We start from the raw sequence: 16086 nt of genomic DNA, 5'->3' as shown, positions 1-16086 counted from the left end.
TTTACTCTTCACAATCTAAAGTAACAATTTCTCAATTCAGTTATTAACAGTGACTGATAAAATTGGCTGAGTAGGGCATAATTGTTTCAAGCAAATACAGATACAGGAATGCATAAGCTACTGACAGCCTATTGCTGACCAAGTGGTATTTTTTCCTTTGTCCTATCAGATAGGCCCTACACAATCACAAACACTCAGGGAAGACAGTGAAAAACGTTGAGAAATTGTTTATTTATTCCTATAATAGATGGAAAACAGTCTTTTAAGTAACTTAATTAGATTGGCAGAGTCAGTATGAAATGTACTTTAGTGTAAAACAAGCTGGAAAAACATGAATTCAAAAAATTTCTGCAAATGCAGAAACACTTGTCTAACAGGCCAGAGTGGGTACCAACTGTCAGCTATGCGATCTACAGAATGTAATATGATTGGCTTAAACCTTCTGCTGTTGTTCCCAGTCAGTCTTGGCCACATCATCTCTCCTGCCATGTGATGTGTCCTTCCTCAACCCCCCTCCCCACACACACACACACACACACACACACACACACACACACACACACACACACACACACACACACACACACACACACACACACACACACACACACACACACACACACACACACATTAATTCCAGTTTACCTTCTAGTTACATTCCATTTACATTTAGTCATTTAGCAGACGCTCTTATCCAGAGCGACTTACAGTAAGTACAGGGACATTCCCCCGAGGCAAGTAGGGTGAAGTGCCTTGCCCAAGGACACAATGTCAGTTGGCATGACCGGGAATCGAACAGGCAACCTTCGGATTACTAGCCCGATTCCCTCACCGCTCAGCCACCTGACTCCCCTTGTTCCTTGCAAAGTAGTGCTGGGAATTTGCGGTGGAAGCAAGGCTTTTCTTAAATGCCTCTCCCTGCGCCCACTAACTGCTCTGCATGTAGTCTGAGCTCATGGTTCCTGGTGGCCATTCAACAACAGAACTGGGACTCGGCGGTGCTGAAGGCATCTCAACTGTTCAGTTTAACAGCCTTGTCCTTCTGTGGGTTCACAAACTCAATGGGCTGAGTGCATTCTCACCTTACCTCACCTCACCTTACCTCACCCCCCCCCCCCACCCACACACACACACACTTTCAAGCAGATCCTCATCTTGCACTTTCCATTTTCAAGGCAAATAAAAAAATTACAACGTGAGGAAGTGGCCGAATGAACCTAATGCATTCACAAAGGGGGAACGGCGTAACGAGCGCCGCTGCACAGGTCAATCCACACACAGCACCGGAGGCGAAGTTATGACCAATTCCGTGAGGTCATTCAATTAGCTCTTAATGAGTTTCTTACAGGGATCACGGCAGACGAGAACACAGGACAGGATGTACGACGACGCGTGAGAGCTTTCCGATGAATGGGTTGCCATGCCGACGATACCCTAACTGCCTTGCAGTTATGTTGACCTTGGGATTGGTGCTGCTGGGTATTTTTAACACAGGGTTGTGCTGCGGAGAGGATTTCAATGCTTTTTCAAAGAATATTCATGAACAAAGGAGCAAATATTGGGAGGGCCAGTTCAACACAGAACCTTTAAACCATTGTGCGACGGTAATTCAATTAGAATGCTGCTTTTGTATGTCTTATCTCCTTAACCCTCGTGCTGCCTTCGGGTCACATGACCCAAAGGTTCATAACGAACCATCGTTGTGTTTACCCAATTTTACCCAATACAAAAACAAATTAAAATAATTTTCTTTTAACCTTCGCAATGTGGGGGGTCTGAGACAGCCCAACGGTTAAAAGAAAAGGCTTCACTTTGTCTTTGTATGCGGTAAATCTGTCGCAATACGACGGTGGGTCACAATGACTGATGGGTCAGAATGACCCGAAGATAACACAAGGGTTAAATCCACAGCGAAATATTTACATATAAGGGCATTTTCCTATCAATTGACTGATAGTCTATGGTCAAAAAGTTTCAACAGTTTTTCCAAGAGAAGCCTCAGAGTTGTTGCCACGGCTGCCACTTCTGTTTAAGTGACACATCATCCTTCCGCCTCAGTCCATATGTGTGACAATTTTTGCCTCAACACTGCATCATGTTTACAAGGCTGATCTGATCCCATAGCCAATGTGGATCTGCGTTTGTTTTATACTGGAGCTCCTTCTTTTCTCCCAGTTCAGGATATGTGTATCAGCACTACACGTTATTTGGTGCTGTGACCATATGCCAATCTTGTAAAGAAAGACATGCAGTAGCAATCTTCATTGTAAACTGAAAGTCAGTAATGGGATTTGACCACATGATGGCACAATTCACAAACTTGACATGAGAAAGACTGCCCCCCCCCAGGCAGAAGTGATCATGCTAGTCCAGAGCCCTCTAGTGGTGGGTGTTGTGCATACCATGCAGACAGCATGTGCTGAATTGTATGTCAGACAAGTGGTCTTGAACCCTGGTTCTCAGAGCTCACTGTCCTGTATGTTTTCCCTGCTCCAAAACACTTGATTCAAATGAATGGGTTGTTAATGAGCTCTGCAAAAGCATGCTAACGACCATTCATTTGAATCGGGTGTTTTGGAGCAGGGAAACATCTTAAACATGCAGGACAGGGGCCTTGAGGACCAAGGTTGAAGACCACTGTGCAGAACTCCTGAACTAACGCAACCTTCTACTAAAATGCGACCTTCGACATATATGTTATACATTAATATTAGATATAGGCCTACAATAAGAATAATATCATCCAAGGATAAGATTTATATGAAGTAACATTGCAATATTGGTGAACCAAAAATGATCTTCCTCTCCAACATCCGACACATTTGTATTCAGCCTGGCAGGATATGATGTCATAGACACAATATCCCAACAGGTCATGGCCAGCTGGAGATAGGCAGCTCCTATGTTTTTATTCAATCACTGTTTCCATAGCGACCTGTATGACACAGTCTAACAGACAGATGGTTGTTGTCCGGACTCTGCGGGGTGGTGTGTGTGCGTCCGGGAGCCGCTATTGAAATGCGGGAGACTCCCGGAACTGTGTGTGTGTGTGTGTGTGTGTGTGTGGGCTTGATAGTAAGAAGGTTATCGTCCCTAAAACAGACCTCCCTTCAAAAAGGAAGTGGGGGATTTTCTATGTGCACCAATCAGTCATGCGTTTAGGGTTTTAAAGAAGATGAAAGGAAGCCCATGTAAATATGACTCTACCGTAGGGGCAGAGTGGAGTCCAACCACACTCTCCTCCACCATCAGAGGTTACGAAGCATTACACAAGGTAAACAGTCTCTCACCCCCACGAGAAAAGATGAAACTGGCATCCAGAGAAAGGATTTAGAACTGTATTTGCCAACTGCACCGTTACAATATTTACAACTGATATAACATAAGAATATCTTACTTAACAATTCTGCGAAAGAAAAAGTTGGGATTAGAATGGAGAATAAAAAATAAAAATAAAAACTTGAGACAATAATGGACCAGTGTTAGTCCACAGGAACAGGGAGGTCATGGTGGTTGAGCTGTGGTTGGTCGTGGTTAAGCTCTGGTTGTTCAGTGTTGAGGCTGGCGTACTCCACCGAACCCTGCTGACGGAGTTTCATATGAGACCAAAAATCCTCCACAAAGATAGAATTAGAGAAGGCCACAAAGTTATAAAAGGGATATTTTCATTATCTCAGGATCTAAGATCTAGATATGCGAAACTCAGTGTCCACCCTGAATCTCAATCACACAAGTCCATCCCAATTCTTCCAGACTCAACCCCCTTTCAACCCCATCAAAGAGAATCCGCTGTCTTTAGATCATGAGGTCATAAAGGAAAAATGAGCTCTCCCCTGTAACAGACAGTTACAGGCGAGCCCACCAGACTGCCTCCAGAACCAAGTAAGGACATAAACAAAGCCGCCATGGGGCAAGTCTGGGCCTGTTGTAACCATTTGATGGCCCTAGTGAGGATAGTGTGTCATCGGGGATGGGCCTGGAGGCCTGGAGACCTGGAGACCGGCCTACTGCACTGATGGGACTGAGTGATAGGGAAGGAAGCACCAGCCCAGCTCCCTTTGTTCTCGGCTGGAAACTTTGACCGCCGTTTCCCCTCTTGAGCAGAGTAATTACTATACCTAGTAGCCTGGAGTGGTAGTATGACTGGGGCTGTTTTGTGATAAGAGAGGCAAGGAGAGGGAAGGAGGAGGAGGGAAATTGAGGGAGGAAGGAAAGGAATAAGGGCGATGGAATAGAGGGAATGAGAACGAGAGGGGAAGGGAGAGTGGCTTTTCTTCGTCACTCATCACCGATTCTGTCGGTTGGGGTAAAGGTCACGTTTGATTATTGAGCGTGTTAGCTTTGTGTCGTTGCTTAGGCTGTCACTGTGACAAAGAACCACTGCTGTGTTGTAAACTAAAAATCTCACTAACATCAGGAACAGTAGCACACTTGCACAAAATGCTATAACACGCTAACAATTCTCAATTTGTGTTAGTATAACCAGAACATTGCAAATCGGTTTTAAAGACAATCCATTTAAAAGTTTACTTACATAGTCATGGGGGTCAAGGTCACCTGGGAAAACATGGAGAATTAGTCACTAAGGCAGCTGGTGTGTGTGTGTCTGTGTGTGTGTCTGTGTGTGTGTCTGTGTGTGTCTGTGCGTGTGCCTGTGTGTGTGTCTGTGTCTGTGTGTGTGTCTGTGCGTATGCAACACTGGGAGGACATGTAATGATTCATATGACCACAGGTTCCTTTGACAACCCCTTTCAATACTGAGCTGGCATGCATAGAAGATTTTCACGAGCCGCTTGACAGTTCCAGTGACATTCTGAGTCACTGTTTCCCACAGCCTGTTTTACTAAGCAAATGTCAAACTTTTGAAATGAGAAGACTCTGTCCTATCACCTTTCCTCACCTGTTGAACCCTTTCCTTTCCTCACTCAACAACTTTATCTAATTAGTTGGAAAGGAAAGAAAAATATGCAGTGGTCTATTTTTTTCTAGAGCTGTATATCTGGACAAAATGTCAGCCTTCTGGACACAGACATTCATTTGATAATACAGCTCCAGAAAAAATTAAGAGACCACTGCAACTTTTCCTTTCCTTTCCCAAAAAGTTTGGCAGGAGAATTTTGAGTGAAAACAGAACGGTTCATTTTTATTGCACATCATATTCATTTGTCATGTCAATAAGGGCATCATTGCTCTCCTAGAAGACGTCAATCTGCTTTTTAATCACTCTGTAAACTAAGGTATAGTTACATTTCTCAAAGGAGCAAATGTCCCAAGTTGATTATACGGTAAATATTTGAAGCTATGGTGTGTCTCCCAGAGTCTGCTGGATAGACAGTCTGCTGGATAGACAACGTCAACAAAGGGTTCAGGCTCTTATAACAGGAAGTTCCTGCTCACAGTAACAGGAAATGGTCACCTTACTGGTCTGGTAGCTGTGGATACAAATAATGCACATCATGCCCTCGCCACTCTGCTAACCTTATGCTATGAAGTACCAGGCGAAAATCACTATGAACGGAACGTCAAGTAAAACATAGTTTGATTGTTATTTAATTAAATTAAAAAAGGTTGGTCTGAAGAGTGGGTGCAGAAAATAGTGATAAGCTTACCCAAACCTGTTGGGGAGTTCTGGAGCTCACTGTACACTGTGTCTGTGCCTTTTCTCAGAGGGACTGCATATGACAGAGAAACATCATGAAGGCAGTTAGTCATCACTGACATAACCACTGATCCAACTCACATACTGGCTAATAAATGACGTACTAAAATAAAAATACGTAGAAACATTTCACTGGAAACGACCCATAATGGCCGGCCCAGATTCGGACTTGACAAACACATTTAACAAGTCTCACGCTTGAAAATAATTATCTTCGATTTAGGAGATACATTTGCGAGCGGGCCTTTTTGGCGCTATAACTGCCACAGTGCCCAAGGGGCTAACAAATACAGGGTCAATGTGAGGGACGGCTGGTATCACAAACCAGCTTAGCAATTACGTTCAACCCTTCCTGTTTATAAAGCCGAAAGATGTTTCTGGAAGCCTGGTGATCGTGGTTACGGTGACTCGGAGACATCTGAATTACAGGCAATTTGACCACTCCCAGGAAGTGGAAATCTATCTTATCAGTGGCAAGAATGTTGGAGAGGCAAACTCTGATGGTTTTGGCATGTCGATATGGGCTCAGGGAGAAGGGAAAACAGGAGGAGAGAGGGCTAAGAGAAAGAGAGAGACAGATAAGGGCACAGGAGAAAGGTGGTAAACAAGGGAAATCGAGGGGCGGGAATGAAGAAATGCCCTGCACTTTTGAGCAGTGTTTCATGGTAGCTTGATGTGACCCAGATTGAAACTATGTCTACAACTATGTCACAGACACTCTATTGCATATGTGTGTGTGTGTTACCTCTGGCGGGGTCCATGGGCCGTGGGTGAACCACTTCAGTGTACTCGACGTCAGGCTCGCTAGACACAGCGCTGCTCTCCTCATCGCTGCCTGTGTTCACAATTAGGATTCACATCGCCGTAAAACAATTGGATATGTATGCATGTATGTATGTCAACAACACAGCTTCTGAAAATCCCCCACATAAGGACAGCTCTCAACACGGCAGTCTGCAGAGTACATCATCCGTGTTGCAACCCTCCTGTAGGTTCCCTCTCCAACCCCAGTCGTTACAAACAGGATTCCGCTGGACATTTTGCACTCTGCAAAATCAGGTGTGCTGGATTTCAGGTCGGAGTGCGAACCTACAGGAGGGTAGCTCTCCGGGGGGGGGGGGAACAGAGCCGGGAAGCCCTGCTCGGTGTGTTCCGGGTCTGCCCTGTGGAGGTAGAGCATGTGGAGTTGCGAGTCTCACCAGGGTGGGCAGATCTCTCACTCCAGACGCTGGTCCCGGCTCCATCCACCCTCACTACGAGACACAGAAACACAGAGACACATCAAGCCCACCCTTCCAGAGGCAAGGCCAGGCTTGGTGATTCCTGCAGATCGAGCCTCTGGCGAACCATTCAGTGAAGCAGCCGAGCGAAATGACCAATGGGGTCGAGTCCTGCTAAGTGATCTGACTACAGATTGAGAGGTCGCAGGTTCGAATCCCCATATTTTTGCTTTGGATGAAAGTGTCAAATAAAGGCGTTCAATAGGTATTATGAGGTTTATTTACAGGTAATTTAGATCTAGGGCCTGGCTCATCATATGGACTCAATGGGATTCGCCCTCTCTGAGCCAAGACTACTGGGGGTCGTAACCAAATCCAGTTATTAGTTCATACATCCAATCAATTTGAATCTAGAAAAAATACATAGCTGCTTTGAGTCTAAAGTCCATTTTAAGTGAATAAATGTCATGAGTAAAAAGGTTTTGGCAGATTTGAAAGCTAATCTGATTCCCCACCCCCAACATTGTTATTGTGCGTTACACACAAAGGGCTCTGTTTACGCAACACCAGACACACAATAACACGCAACCGCAAGAACTTCCCTACTGCAACTTCCCATTCCTGAATATCATTTCTGATTGTATCCTAACTCTCAGCTCGCGGCTTAATTTCCTCCACCTGCTGCCTCTCGTTAAACACACCCCGGCGTGAGACAAACAGAACTGTTTCTCCATCCAGCTGGATCTTGCCAGCTTAGGAAGTTGCTCACAGACATCATTGTCTCAGAGCTTCCAGGCTAGCTTCTGTTTGCTCAATTAGGCCTGTTATGTCTCTGCGTAGTTTACATGAAGTATTACGATGAATGCTAGCATACAAAAAAGCCAAATATGGCTTTTACGTGCAGATAAGCCATGTCAAAGACAGAAGATAATGAGATTGGTATATTGAAATTATATTGGGATGCTGTTCTTGTAAGAGCAGTTTCTTCAGCAAAAAAAAAGGTACTGACACATTGCTAAATAAACTCAACTTCTTTTTTTATTCTACAAGTGTTTCTTTCAATCAGTCAGTGGATCAACCAAAAATATATACACACATTTCTACGAATGACTGTGAAGTGTACAGTATATACAATTGTCATCTAGGCTTCTAAACACACAGAAACACATGGACTGGTTACATTATTGAAAGGCATGCAGTCAAACAGGCAATACAAGGAGACAGGCACGTTGAAAGTGAAAACAGCAGACACAGACTGCATGTGGATATGACATCACAGCAGACACTGACAGCAGGGGGATATGACATCACAGCAGACACTGACAGCAGGAGGATATGACATCACAGCAGACACTGACAGCAGGAGGATATGACATCACAGCAGACACTGACAGCAGGAGGATATGACATCACAGCAGACACTGACAGCAGGAGGATATGACATCACAGCAGACACTGACAGCAGGAGGAAAGGGCCAGAGCAATGGGTCCAGGTTCACTTCAGGATGGTCTCAGTTGGCGGCCATCTTTTTTCCCACTAATAGTGCTTCCCTTCATGCCCACTATTCCCCAAACACCCTCTGAAATGTAGCCAACAGCAACATTTACAAAAGCCAAGAGCAAAAAGCCAAATAAACACTATGTGGCTACCTTCCCCACACAAATAGTATCTCCAATGTGTATTTTAACATGTGCCATTTGTCCAATTGAAGTTTTAAAAATCCATTTGGATTCGGTTTTCTACACTGTCTCCGGAATACTGTTGCTGCTCCTGTTGCTGATGTCAGCAGGAAGTGATGTCACACTATTTCGCATCCCATTGGTTGCTCTCCCCTCCATGCCGTCAAAGTGGGGCGCTGCGCCTGGAATAAGATGACATGGATGCCGCTCTCAGAACACGCTCAAAACGCCCCTGACACACCTGCACAGCTGACCGCTCTTAGCACTGCTAGCGAGCTGTCTGACTTGATTCATTCTGAATCTAAACACAACCGCTCGTAAAACGCACTTGCACGGAGACACTGTACGGGAGGTACTGTAACGCGAGTACACAGGCCTAAATACACACCCAGCCCCCGAAACTTCAAACAAGTCATCACGCATGCATTCCAGCTTTCTCACGTACAGGATGTCAACAAAACAAGTAGTTCCTCCAAGACAATACTTCCCTCTAACAGGAAGGAGTGAATGGGGGGGTTACAAACATCAAAGCATGCTTTGCCGGGCACACTTACCCACCAAAAGGTGACTAAGATCACCAAGGAGTGGCATGCAGGCGGTGCTAATGACATACAGCGTAAATGACACTGACCATGGGGTAGAATGTTACAAACGTGCTGTGGCTGATATGAAATGGGACAAACCAACACGGGGATGATGGGGGGGGAGGAGGTGGGCACTTGATGGATGGTACAGTACTTGACGATGGACGTGCATGACAACAGTCAGTGAGACGGAGGAGAAGAAGGGGGGGGGGGGCTACCTGTGGTGGCGTCATACACCTCCGTGTTGTGGGTGAGACTCACTGTTAAAGAGTCATCTGGTTTAGGGCTCGAAGGCTTTCTGAGAAACGGCGGGAAATAAAGTCATCTTTGGCAATGGGAAATACGGGGACAAGAATCCTCGCCTTCTCCCCGGTAGCGGGACTTCAACCCGTAAGACTTTTCTAATATCACACAAAGCAACCCACTTCAATCCCAAACACAACAAACAGGCGAAACCAACTCACACTGAGAGCTCAGCGGCCGTGTCTCTTTTACCTACGGTGAGGAGAGAGGGGGGGGGGAAGGAGAGAGGAGGAAGAGGAGGAGGAGGGTTTCATACGTTAGTCTGGTCAGACAGAGGAGGCTTCGGTTGCCGGGGGACTGTAGGTGTCTCTACCTCGCTTGGCCCTGAAGCGCAGCACGCAGAGGAGCACCACCACAGCCACCGTTAGCAGGCAGGACGCCACGATCAGGACCTTCTTCCACGTCGCGGTCTTCACTGTGAGGGGGGGGAGGGGGGGGGTGAGGACGGGGGTGTGGGGAGGGGGGGGACAAAGAGAGATAAAGACAGAAGGGTCAGTTTTCAAGTTCCAAAACATGGCACATCTGCTTCCTTCTCTGTGGGGTCTGAAGTAACCCCCCCCTCTCTCTATTCCATCCCTCCCCCTCCCCCTCCATCTTCCTTTCTTTCCTCCTCCACTAGCCCCTCCATGGGAGCTGCACACTGCGTGTAATTACTCCAGCCAATGAGTGCTAGACACCGACCGCTGTGGAGTTTGCCACCTCCGGGAGGGCCGGCTAGCGCTGCTGGAGTGTCGGTCCGCATCCCCGGCGGACCTGGTGCTCAGGACACGGGAAGCTAAAGAGCTAAAGGGGAGGTTTAGCTCATCTTCAGGATACTGAGCACGGCCGGTGCAAATGGATACGGCACCGCTGGGGTTCGTTAACAGGGAGGTTGGATAACCTCGATACCTGGGGGCAGTGAGTGAGGGAGACGGCCGGAGGGTAGAGAATATTAGTGTGTGTGTGTGTGTGTGTGTGTGGCTGCCACTGCTTTTATAATGCTCTTCACCTTCTATGGCTGGATCACGTGTGCTTTCGTGTCTGTGTACGTACCTACCTATTTCAGCCACCACCCCGTCACACACACACGCACGTACGTCCGCACGCACACACACGAGTCTTCCTCACCCTCCACGATGACCTTCTGGCTCCGGACGCTGACGTTGGCGTAGTTGACGGCCTCGCAGTAGTAGGCGCCGCTGGCCCGCTTGTCCACGCCGTGGATCACGTGGCTGGCGGTGACGGTGGCGGACGTGCTGCTGTGCAGAGACTTGGCGGCGTCGTCGCGGTACCACCTGAAGGTGATGGGAGGGGAGCCCTCGGCGCTGCAGATCAGGATGAGGTCCACCCCCTCCAGGATGTCCGACAGGGCCGGGAGCACGCTCAGGCCGGGGTCGGAGAGAGGCACTGGAGGGGGGGGGGGAGGGGGGGAACGGTGGCCGTTAAAGGTGGACTGAGAAGCGAAACAGGGAAACGTTAGGTGTTTTCGGAAGCCGTTTCACTCGAAGCGCCACGAAAGCTCTGCGTGTGCACCTAAAACGACCTCAGGTATCGACAACGGTGTGTCGCGAAGGAATAACACTTTGAAGTCAACCACGCTGTCGAGTGGCCACATGGTTCCTGTGCCCTACACGTCCAAACAGAAACACTCTGGTACCTTTTCCGTTTTCACGCGTCACAGAGGCCACGGCGTCCTCACCTACGACAGAGATGTTGAGGCGTTTGCCCACCACCGCTTGTCTGCTGTTCCGTGAGCTGCAGCCGTAGTCCTGGATCTCCCCGGCCCGCTGGATCGTGAGGTTGAAGAGCGCCTGCTGGCCGGGCCGCGTGACGGTCACCGTGCCGACCGGCACCCTGTTCCTCAGGAGGGTGTGGGTGATGGGCAGGCTGCCCCGGTCCGAGTGACAGCTGACCTGGAACGGGCGCCCTACCACCACCCTGCCCAAGGCCCAGATCTGGGGCTCACTGGCCAGGGCTGGGGGGGAGGGGGAGTGGTGAGGAGGGGGAGGGAGGGGGAGAGTGGTTGAGAAAGCCTTCAATCTAAATAAGGTGTTTCTTATCTTTATAACTTATTGTTTACTGTAAGCCAGCAAACGGAAGATAACTACTGTTCATTGAACCAAATACACAACAGGCCTCTCTTTACTCACCCTTTATTTGGACAACCAATGCTGGACTGTGCTTCACTATATTCCCTGCTGTCACCGTGCACGTGTAGGTCCTAGAGCCTGTTGTGCGGACCAGATCTCCGAAGACTCTGTCGTTGTAACTGGTGTGGCCCTCGTTTCTATGAATCTGGTATTTGACGTCTGCGCTGTCAACTCTCTCAGGGGCAAGGATGTCGCTCTGGCATCTCACGTGAAACGTGTCATTTTCAAACACATCGGGGTTCACAGTCAAAGTTGGAGTTGAGATGATTTCTGTGGGAAAGAAAATGTGTTACCAAACGCTATACTATGAGGGGGTCAATTGCTTATTGCCAACTGGGAAATGTTGAAAACATTTTTTTTTTTGCCTTCACACATCGAAACTCTTTTCGTGACTCCAACCTGAAGATGCGGCTTCACAAAATAAAAACAAAAAGCAACAACATAAACAGGTCTTCCCCTTTCTTGTTGAGCTCACCGAGGACTTTCACAGTGCTGTTTGTTTTCTTAACCACGTTGACTTTCACTACGCTGCACTCAAACTCCCCGGAATGATTGGAAAACACTGTGAGACCATGCGACACTTTGGCCTGGGTCTGCGTGACATCCAGCAACTGGTTCCCGTTGCTAAGGGCGACCCTGACCAAGGGATCGATCGCCCTGCGATATTCACAGGAGACGTTGATCCTGTCCCCCTCGAAGATCTTCGTCTTCGCCGGATCAGGGAGGACGGAAAGAACCGGTAACAAGTCAAACTCTGAGGACAGACAGAAATGTGGAAACCGGTACAGCCCCCGGGAATATGGTTTCATTCATCCGACTTAACGTTTCTCAATGGAAAGCATAAGTCAAATTCTTCGTACGTGTGTGTGTGTGTGTGTGTGTGTGTGTGCGGTTCATTAACCTTGCACTCTCACGGATTCCGCTTGGCTGTGGTTGGACTTCACCGAGTCTGGCACCATCAGCACCATGTAGGCACACTGCATGTCCCGCACGCCCGGGTTGCTGAACAGAAGCTCCACCTCCACCTGGTTCGAGGTGGACTGCACCTCGTGGATCTCCTCGCCTTGGTCGTAGAAGTAGAAGATGAAAGTCCCCGTCTCCCCTGGGGCTCGGCATGAGACCGGCACCCGCTCTCCCTCCTGGACGGGGGCTGTGTTGCGCAGTACGAGCAGCACCGGTTGGGAAAGGCCTGAACAACACAGAGGTGCACTTGTCACGTGGGTGAGGAAACGCCATTTGGACAGCTACATCATAACACACACACACACACACACAGTGCAGGGAGGTGTCACCTAACGACACCACATACACACCCGCGACCCTCCCCGTCCCTAGACGAACATCCCTGAAACCGACCTGTCACTTTAAGCCTCTCCGTGTTGCTGACGGCCGTCTTGTCCTGGATGGAGACGTGGCACATGTACTTGCCGCCGTCGCTGACCCTGGCGTTGGGTATGCGCCACAGCAGGTCATCAGCGCGGCTGCTGTTCCAGCGGTGCAACTCCACGTTGTCCTTGAACACGACGTATCGACGGACCAGAGACGTCCCCGGGCTGCTCTTGACCAGCGGCCGGCAGCGGAGCGTCGGGCTGGCGTCTCTCCCGACGGCGCCGTCCGGCTCGATGGACAGAGTGACCTTTTCCAAGGTGAACACTGATGGGGGGGGGGGGGGGGGGCAGCGAAACGTAGAACGTGAAATAAACAACAGCCGTCCTCACGGGACTCATCTGTGGACTGCGTGTCTTAATGACGGCGTCCAGACACACACAAAAAGAGGGATCTGTGAGGTGGAGATCTCAAAGTCGAGACAGCCAGGCTTGGCGAGGTGGTCTCGGCGGAGGAGACTGGAGGGTCTCCTCCTGCAGGTCGAAGGTTCGGCGGTCGTGACGCAGGAGCCACGCTGACGCCCGGTTGTCTCAAAACAATCCACCGGAAGAGGAAGGAAAGGCCTCTTTGTTTACTAAACAGGACCAGGTCTTCCAGGAGACTGGGCTAGGGTGGGAGAACACTTTCCCTGCCAAATGTTGCACAGCGGGAGCTGGGACACGGTGAAATGGGGCCTGGACCCTGGCACAACCCCCCCCCCCCCCCACCCCTAGCACAGGCTACGATAATCATACCCAGGCAGGGTCCAGACAGATTCCCCAAATCAATCGTAGATATCTAACTTCGGATGATCTATCGAGAGAGATTCTTCAAATGACCAGGCTTCATATGTGTATGTAAAACTGTCCAGCTAACGAGGAGGACTAGATGGGGTTCCAATCACACGTGATGGAAACGCTTCAGCAGTGTCAGGATGACGACAACTGGAAAGGAACAAGGCCCGTGAGCGGTCACGTGACACAGAGGGACCTGGGGACCAGGGGAAGACTTGACCCCCCCCACCCCCCCCCCGGACCCTCCCAGCAGCAGCCTGGCTCACTGGCCTCAGCACCTGGGTGTTCCTCCATCCCCCAGCAGAGCTGAGGCAGGTGGAGGCGTGTGACACCGAGTCCACATGGCTTCCCAAAGCCTCCCGTCACAACCTTTCCCACGGAGTGGGATTCCCAGGAGTGAAAACACTGATAAGAGCAGGCGAGGTGCTCCCAAGCTGTCGTTTGAGCTCCCCCGCACGCATGGTTTGTGTGTGTATTGTACGTGAGTCAACTTAAAATGCTGCCTAAGACAGAAGTCCTCAAATAAACACAGATAAAAAAGAACTTTCAGTCCATCTACAATCTACAAAAGATGAAATAAGTGTACCAAATACGAGATACTGAAAGAAAAACTAAACAATACGCTGAATGAAGCTCCGAAGCTCGAAGGTCTAATTTTCCAGCACATTGTCCCCATTTTACATTTACATTTAGTCATTTAGCAGACGCTCTTATCCAGAGCGACTTACAGTAAGTACAGGGACATTCCCCCGAGGCAAGTAGGGTGAAGTGCCTTGCCCAAGGACACAACGTCATTCGGCACAGCTGGGAATCGAACTGGCAACCTTATGATTACCGGCCCGATTCCCTAACCACTCAGCCACCTGACATTTTCAACTGTAGGAATGCAACGAATGACTATCACAGCCTTTTATATCAACAGAAGAAGCGTTTTAGAAGCAGAATTTCCTACTTACATGTTAGACCTTCTGCTTGTTGACCTGGACGACATAAAACGGGAGAAAAAAAAAGAGAAAACACCAAAAATCAAAGCCTTGCCAATACACAGCCCCTAAATCCAAAAGGTACCCCCCCCCCCCCCCCCCCCCCCCCCCAAAGGTGTGAGACGACCGGCAGACATCCTTACAGGTGGAGCTGCCAAGAACAGCGAAGAAGAATAGTAGGAAGAGGCTGCCCATGCTGGGTGAGGGGCTGCAGGGGCTCCCTGGTCTCTGCTGTTCCTGGCTGGCCTGGCGGAGGTGCTCACTGAGTGAGGGCTAGAGCCTGACGGGCCAGAGGACAGGGCAGGCGTTGGGGGGAGGAAGGGAGAGAGGGAGGGATGGGTGGGGGACAGGGAGAGAGAGGGAGGGAGGGGGGTGGGCGGGTGGAGGACAGGGAGGTCCCTCTACCTCAGCCAGTGAGCGCTCGCTCTCAGCACGGGCTTAATTTGACAGGAAGTGACTGTTGTTTCCTCAGGATGTGCAACGCCGACAGACTCTTGGCGGTTGTGGAATGTTCTCCACTCGCCCCGTGTGTGTGTGTGTGTCCAGTATGTGTGGTTTGTCTCGGTCTACTTAGTCTATTAGTCCGGATGTGAACTCTGACCCTGTGTGTGGGGGCCTGGGCAGGTACTGTGGGGCGACAGGCCACAGGGTACCCCTGCTTCCGTGTATCTAGCTCACTTTGTTTTCTTAAGTTAACATGCCCATTGTGTTGGTTCCCTTTCACTGTCATAAATCTCAGCCTTGCCCAAAGAGACCATCGAAACTAAACCAACCTTGAACTACAGCAATGATGAATTGTTTGTATTTCTGATCATTTTGTACCTTTGTTCTATCACCGCCGAAGGTCTAGACACGTTCATATGTCTGCTGACACACTGGCTCTCTGAGCCATCTTATCACGGAGAGATCTTGAAGGCTCACTGTGGACGATTGATCTTATTATGATTTCAATTCAAGTCTCGAATCAACATGATCATTCTCCTTAACAGATCTTAAGTTTGACAAGCTGTCTGCTACAAACATGCAAGCACAGACACACACACACAGACACACAAATAGGAGTGACAAGAGAAAGTCTTGTGTATTTGGTTTATTTCATTGATTTCATCTCCTGTCTAATAAACCACATTCCGCCAAGCAGTCTACAGTCTCAGACACACCTGATTGTTTTCCGTTTTTTTCTTCTACATGGTGAAAGTTTCTCTCGTCTTCATCGCCATTTCTAAAATGTTAAAACTCAAAAAGCAGGTTACTTCAGAGGTGTGGTTCCTAACGTGGACTGACAAACAGTGGTTGGCTGTGCCAGTGAAGCAGCGGAGGACACAGTACCTCCTCCGAACCCTCGGAGGGCGCTACTGAGCTTAATGGA

At 48.9% G+C, this 16086-nt stretch overlaps 1 protein-coding gene across 9 annotated transcripts; it reads right to left on the bottom strand.

Annotated features, from left to right (window-relative positions):
• Nucleotides 1-3324: 3324 nt before the first annotated feature.
• pecam1b (platelet and endothelial cell adhesion molecule 1b) lies at nt 3325-15020 on the bottom strand. 9 transcript variants are annotated; one of them, XM_062448096.1, is made up of 16 exons: nt 14861-15020; nt 14691-14714; nt 12932-13228; nt 12477-12764; nt 12051-12329; nt 11576-11845; nt 11125-11400; nt 10554-10832; nt 9760-9861; nt 9608-9638; nt 9362-9441; nt 6859-6912; nt 6405-6494; nt 5610-5672; nt 4535-4557; nt 3325-3581 (listed from the first exon to the last, which is right to left on the bottom strand). In XM_062448096.1, the coding sequence occupies exons 1-16, from the start codon at nt 14910-14912 to the stop codon at nt 3483-3485; spliced, it is 2307 nt and encodes a 768-aa protein (XP_062304080.1). In that variant the 5' UTR covers nt 14913-15020; the 3' UTR covers nt 3325-3482. The 9 variants fall into 9 exon arrangements, 7 of the variants coding, with proteins under 7 accessions (XP_062304080.1, XP_062304081.1, XP_062304082.1 ...); XM_062448097.1 differs by lacking the exons at nt 9362-9441; nt 9608-9638 and having other exon boundaries at nt 14861-15019; XR_009928167.1 differs by lacking the exons at nt 3325-3581; nt 4535-4557; nt 9362-9441 and having other exon boundaries at nt 5622-5672; nt 14861-15018.
• Between the last annotated feature and the right edge of the window lie 1066 nt (nt 15021-16086).

Source organism: Osmerus eperlanus, chromosome 22 (assembly GCF_963692335.1).
Source record: "Osmerus eperlanus chromosome 22, fOsmEpe2.1, whole genome shotgun sequence".
Classification (NCBI taxonomy): Eukaryota; Metazoa; Chordata; class Actinopteri; order Osmeriformes; family Osmeridae; genus Osmerus; species Osmerus eperlanus.
Note: the sequence above shows the minus strand (reverse complement) of the source record. Positions and strands in the feature narration are given on the sequence as shown.